The sequence below is a fragment of the Diaphorina citri genome, unplaced genomic scaffold (genome assembly GCF_000475195.1).
Source record: "Diaphorina citri unplaced genomic scaffold, Diaci psyllid genome assembly version 1.1 scaffold3757, whole genome shotgun sequence".
NCBI classification, from domain to species: Eukaryota; Metazoa; Arthropoda; class Insecta; order Hemiptera; family Psyllidae; genus Diaphorina; species Diaphorina citri.
Genome location: NW_007381157.1, coordinates 2,181 through 8,862, shown reverse-complemented (window position 1 = coordinate 8,862; position 6,682 = coordinate 2,181). Strand labels below are relative to the sequence as shown.

The following is a 6,682-nucleotide window of genomic DNA, read 5'->3' as shown; positions in this document are numbered from 1 at the left end:
TGATATTTATTTTAAATGAAAGATGACAAAATGAGGTTTACTTTTTTGGGGATTTTGTTTGTGATGGTGATCAGGTGTGGCAGACAACGCTATCCGAAATATTTCCCTCATTTTGAAAACAATCAATCTGTGTGCAAAATCGACATACTGTCTTTAGCCTTTCCTGGGCTATAGCACAAATTTCGCGATAAGAAGCACCCGTCAACTCATCCAGAGTCCTTGTCTTATAAATATACACCTTGTTTTTAACGTATTTCCACGAAAAAAAGTCGCATGAGCTATGATCGGGTGAGGAGGGAGGAAAATCAAAATGGGTGCAAAACTTCCTCTGAGCATTAGTCAAAAATTCAGGGGTCCAAGACTACATTGTATCAAAAGCTCATTTAGTTCTGAACTTGGTGATATTAATTTCAACAAGCTACGACAAGTTATAGCAAAGTAATGGGAATGGGCAAATCAAAACCGTCAGGTAACACTGGACCACCCTGTAAATCATTACCATTTATTTTTGTGATAAAAGAAAACTCCTCTTGTTTTTTTTTCTATTAACCTCCGGGTCCACAAAGGGAGTTTAAACTCCGCTTAAGTTTAACTTTAGGAAAAGAATACCTAATTACAATGGAGGAGTTGCAATTGAGAAAATATTATTAATAAAAGGTCGATTCCTAAGTAAAATGTTGTGAAAAATCCGGACCTGTGGTAAAAACTCCGAAAAAGTAACTTTAAAAGGTTGAAAATTCAATTTTAAATTACTGTTCTAATGAAAAAGTTCAAACATTTGTGACGTCTGATTTCACGTCAGATGTTGTGGGGTCCACGACTACATTGTAACAAAAGCTCATTTAGTTCTGAACTTGGTGATATTAATTTCAACAAGCTACGACAAGTTATCAACAAAGTAATGGGCAAATCAAAACCGTCAGGTAACTCTGGACCACCCTGTAAATCATTACCATTTATTTTTGTGATAAAAGAAAACTCCTCTTGTTTTTTTTCTATTAACCTCCGGGTCCGCAAGGGGAGTTTAAACTCCGCTTAAGTTTAACTTTAGGAAAAGAATACCTAATTACAATGGAGGAGTTGCAATTGGGAAAATATTATTAATAAAAGGTCGATTCCTACGTAAAATGTTGTGAAAAATCCGAACCTGTGGTAAAAACTCCGAAAAAGTAACTTTAAAAGGTCGAAAATTCAATTTTAAATTGCTGTTCTAATGAAAAAGTTCAAACATTTGTGACGTCAGATTTCACGTCAATATGCGCAGAAACGCTTGCGCACAAACAAACCAAGCGGGAGTCATGAATTATGACGTCATCACCTACGGGAGCGTATGCGGTGACGTCAAAGTTCACGATTTACCGGTATTTTTTAAATCGATTTATCTCACTATCTAGAAGTCGTAGAAGAAAAAGAAAAATTCCGTTGTTCCTCATTTTTCCTGCTCTAGGACTTCGAAACATCACCCAAGTAAGCGCAACTGATCTATTTAGAACTAGAAGAAAATGAGAACAACTACAGATCAATCTACAGCTCCCTGTATTTCGTATTTATTTACAGATGTATTCACATGTTTTATTATTTACAAAAATTAACATTTGTAATTAATTTTACAATTTATTTTAAAAAGACATGTTACTCTTGACAAAGATAGAATATTTTGTAACTAAATTTACAAGTTGGTTTATGTTTTTTTAAAAAGACATACCTACCCTTGAAAAAAAGACATTTCGTAACAATTTTACAAGTACATACCTAGATGTTCTTTTAAAAAGACATTTTTCTTTCAAATAAGTTCAAGTTAGTACTCGTTTTTTGATGACTATTTATCAAATTTAATATTCATCCTATTAATTATTCTTATCAAAGTACATGCCTAGATCATGAATTAATTACCTAAGAGTGCCTGTTTGATCCTTATATCTTTTTTTAGTCCTACAAAAGGAAACAAATGAAGGAGGAAATACATGGTGTCGTGTCAGTCTTGGCCCTATAAAATTTTGCGCTGGTAAAGATTTTTTAAATATTGAAGATCCGGATGTCAACCACACGCAACGTTGTTTAACTTCAGTGATCAATCGGGAACTGATATATTTCCTGTCGCCGCGGGCTAAGGCCAGCCACTATCAGGTAGACCTGACCAGGTGTACCTGATGGTGAGTGGCTGGCCTTACGAAGCAACCAGTCAGAGTCGGTTCTTTTGTCACAAAAACTCATCAACCACTCCTCTCAGGCCAAAAGCTGCCAAATGCTTTCGAACCAGCCCAAGTCTTTTCGTCAGCGGCCAATTCGACCAACCCCCGGCCATTCCCCTCGCCCCTAAGAAGTTGGTAAAAAAGTCGAACATCTTTCGTATCGACTCGAGAAGTGTAAACATCCAGCTAAACCAACCTGCACCACCTGTTGTCCCGCCACCTGGTGTATCATCTGAGTCACCTGGAACACAGTCAGTCGAGGCGTCACGTCAGAGAGCCTGGTAACCCGGCGGTCGTAGGTTCGAACCCCGAATTTTTTTAATTGAAATGGCGGAAATTTCGTGTTTGCAAATTTTAATTGAGATAACCTCCGATTTTTTTTTTTATTTTTTATTTTTTTCCCTTTCAAAGGTATGACGTAATGAGTCGAGTCAAAGTCAAATCATTTGAAGAGGCTCATTTTTGTATGCAACTGTCTAAGTAAAGTATGTAATGTACCTATTTGTCCAGTTGTATTCAGTCAGTTTTTCGGCAGTTCGAAAGGTAACAAGTGACAGTATAAGTACCTAATGGGTATAAAAAATTTTAGATAAATCTACCCACCTAAATATTATGCCAGTTAAAATTAATGATGCAAAATATCACAGTTGTTTTTGTTTCATAATTTATTTCAGCTTTTTTCCATCTATTTCCTCGAGATGGCAACCTTTTACTTCAGATTATGCTTAAGATGACAAGCTTTTGTTTAAAAGTTAATCAAATTAGATTAATTTTTCTAATGAAATTTATCAAGCGATTGAATCGAAGTCAACATACCCAGGTACCAATAGAGGTCATTACTGATTAATGTTATTCTGATACCTACATATGTAGGTTTTTACCCACAATACTCTTGGAATCTAGGTCACATGAACTTTAATGAACACTCTTGTGGTTAACACATTGATTGCAATCGACGATTTAATTAAACGTAAATTACTACCAATTTTTATCTAGGTAATTTCTTTGTGCCATCCCAAATAATGATGCTTGAATGAAGAAATCGTTTCGATTCAATGGACTACCAAGACTTTAAACTGGGCACCAATTTATCAACTTGGCATTTATCAAATTATTTACATACATAGAATATTCACAGCACTAAAGTATATCTCACAAATCTCACTTCCAGAATAAAGTTTCGCTCTCAAGTTTCGCTCTCTCGCCTCTCATCACAATGCCTCAAATCAAATTATCCGGGACGCCCTTGAACCCGATGGTCGTGTTTTTCTTAATCCGCGGCGGCGGCACAGGGGCGGCGTTCGCGTTCGCCTCGCTCGTGTTATTGTTCAACGGCGCCTTCCCCAGCTTGCGGCCCGTTAGGAGGACGCCTCTCGCTCTATCCCAAAGAGATTCGACGAGGGTCTTAAGCGAGCCGCACAAACTGCCGCCCAATTTTCCACTCGGTTGGCGGAAGTGGTAGTAGTAAGCGTAGATCGCGAGGAATATGAGGCAAGCGATGACGAACGCCAGCAAAATCGTTGCCATAGTGACAACCCCGTTGCCAAGGTAACTGAACGATTCCTTACTGATGTCCTCGTCAGGGATCTCGTTGTCGATGTACTCCTCGGGTGTGGTGGTGTCAGAGGTCTCCGTGACAGGTCTGGACGTTGTGGGACGACGGGTTGGTTTGGCTGTCGGATAGGGGGTGTCGTCTGAGGAGCCTTTGCCGTCGGTGATTTGGATGTCGGCGCAGGCGCGAAATTCTTCCTGTGGCCCGCAGCCGACGGCGCCTGTCCCGTTGGGGCAGTTACCCCAGTTATTACCTGGAAGAGAAGGGAATTCGTTAGTTGAGTGAAATCAGTGAGAGGTGAGAGGATATAATGAATATTGAAAACTCACATAAAAAGCTTACAGTTCTGTTTGAGTAGTATGCTGTGTCATATGGTAACCCAAACTTTGGTCAGCTCATCAATAAATTGTTATTGATTCTTTCTCTCTATGTTCAATTGACCACGTAATTGGGACGTTATTTTGGCAGCATTTGGTAAATATTTTGGCATCAAAATTGGCTTAGCTTAAAGGGTAATAATCTAATAATGCTATAATGCAACGGAAGTTCAACTTGATTTACGTCATCTCGTGAGTAGTCCATATCTTTATGATTACTTCATGCTGATGTCTATTTCAAAAGCAACTACAATCGAACCTGTCTAAGTGGGAAACCTGGATAACTGGGAAAAAAAATCTTGGCCCCTTCATGGCAACCTCTCTAAGTAGGACACTTTTTTAACTGGGAAACCTGGATAAGTGGGAAAACATTGTTGGTCCCTTGGATTCCCACTTAGACAGGGTCGACTGTAATTTACCAATCACTCATTTCATCTGTTGCCAATTTTACGTCAATACTTGAGCAGTTCACTACGCAATTTTACCCCAATAGAATTATAATACTCCTCGGCCCAGGTTACCTTGGGCTTCACCGGTCGCTACTGCTGCTACAGGACAGCAGCCGTTATAAACAACCACTGCTACTCCACAACAGCAGCAACTGAGCTCTTGTGGAAACATAGTACCCTGGTAAAGCCATGCATTTCATCAGGATTTACCCCAAGGCAGTTACTTACCAGCTATGTATTTCCACTGAAGTACACACTGCGTACAGGTAAGATCAGGTGGCAGCATGTACCTCAACTCATAGACCTTGTTCTCTGTGCCAGGGAAAAATCTGGGAAATAGAAAGCATATTCAAACTTATTGAGTGTACACAAACATATTGAGTGTACGTCGATCGAGGTCGACTGAAACGCTGAAACCGTATATTTTCTCAACAACATAGATTCGCTTCTTCACCTTGTTGTTGTTGTAGCGGCTTTAGCTTTCGCCGAATGGCGATAGCAGAATAAAGAAAAGATGTCTTTTTGTATCTGCTATACACCGGGGTGATGGTCTCTAGCTCTAGCCATGTTAAATTGGCTGGCTCGTCCTGAACCGCAGTCAACCATCACCTCGTCATCTTCACCTCGTCAATCGATTATGTGTTGGACAAACTTATGAAAGAAAAAGAAAGAAGCCAGTGCGGGCAGCCATAGCACCTTGAATGCACCAGTTCCCAATGGATCATTGATGTTAAGTAGCGTGACGCGTGTTTAGTATCCGAATGGGTGACCATCTGGGCGTGTTGCTGGTTACTGCCTTTTCCCAGCCCTTCAGCTGCGTGAGGGTAATAAGAAATGGCGAGTAGCCTTGTCCTCCAATGTTGGGCATTATTTAAAAACCCCGTCATAAAAAAATGACAGTTATACAGTGACGTTAATAGTTGTGATGCAACCATAGATAATTCTAAAAGAGGAGTGAGAACATTGGAACACATCACATGCCTTCAGAGTCTTCAGACACACTCCATTTGTCAAGGACCTGGGTTTTCGTTGCCCTTGGGATCAATTTAATTTGAAGACGAAGATAAGACCAAAGCAGTTACAGTTCCCTCTGTCAAACCTCTTAAAAAAAAAAGAAAAAAAAAAAAAGAAATAAGCCAGTGCGGACAGCCATAGCACCTTGAATGCACCAGTTCCCAATGGATCATTGATGTTAAGTAGCGTGACGCGTGTTTAGTATCCGAATGGGTGACCATCTGGGCGTGTTGCTGGTTACTGCCTTTTCCCAGCCCTTCAGCTGCGTGAGGGTAATAAGAAATGGCGAGTAGCCTTGTCCTCCAATGTTGGGCATTATTTAAAAACCCCGTCATAAAAAAATGACAGTTATACAGTGACGTTAATAGTTGTGATGCAACCATAGATAATTCTAAAAGAGGAGTGAGAACATTGGAACACATCACATGCCTTCAGAGTCTTCAGACACACTCCATTTGTGAAGGACCTAGGTTTTCCTTGCCCTTGGGATCAATTTAATTTGAAGACGAAGAAAGGAAAGATCGTCAAGTTAAAATTTAGACCTCACTTCGTTCGCTCCATCACAACCGGTTCTCACCTCGTCTCGTGGTACACATCATCCGGCTCCCGCGTACTCATCTTGCCTCGCTTCAGCACGTACTTGTCCAGACACTCCTGTGTAGCCGCCACCTAGAGACACCATAACAATTACTAGAGACACCATATAGCACAAGAAACAAACAATACATTATACTCAACATAAGAAACAGATATGGAGAAACTACATTATAAGTATCAAATTCCATCATTACTAAATGGTTTACCAGAGGAGCTTAAAAGGATAGGCAAAAAGAACGAAATGAAAAAGAAATAATAATAGACTCTTGAGTGGAAGGCAACCACCCCGAGAGCTCCATTATTATGTGGTCAAATTCTCAAATAAATGAGGATAAAATTCCATACCTCGGCTGGGATCGAACCCACACCCACCTGTTTACCAGGCGAGCGTCTTGATCACTACGCTACCGAGGCAGATACAAAATCACTATCTCGAAAACAACAATGAAATATTATTATTATTATTATTATTATTATTATTATTATTATTATTATTATTAT

At 39.7% G+C, this 6,682-nt stretch overlaps 1 protein-coding gene across 1 annotated transcript in view; it reads right to left on the bottom strand.

The window, feature by feature from the left end:
* Nucleotides 1-1,519: 1,519 nt before the first annotated feature.
* The window catches only part of LOC103520539, a gene marked incomplete at its 5' end in the record, with an annotated part of 6,636 nt that continues 1,473 nt past the window's right edge, over nt 1,520-6,682 (bottom strand). The window contains 3 exons of the mRNA XM_008485639.2: nt 1,520-3,997; nt 4,799-4,899; nt 6,162-6,253. Coding sequence (XP_008483861.1) covers nt 3,414-3,997; nt 4,799-4,899; nt 6,162-6,253 — 777 coding nt within the window. The remainder of the gene's footprint in view (nt 3,998-4,798; nt 4,900-6,161; nt 6,254-6,682) is intronic.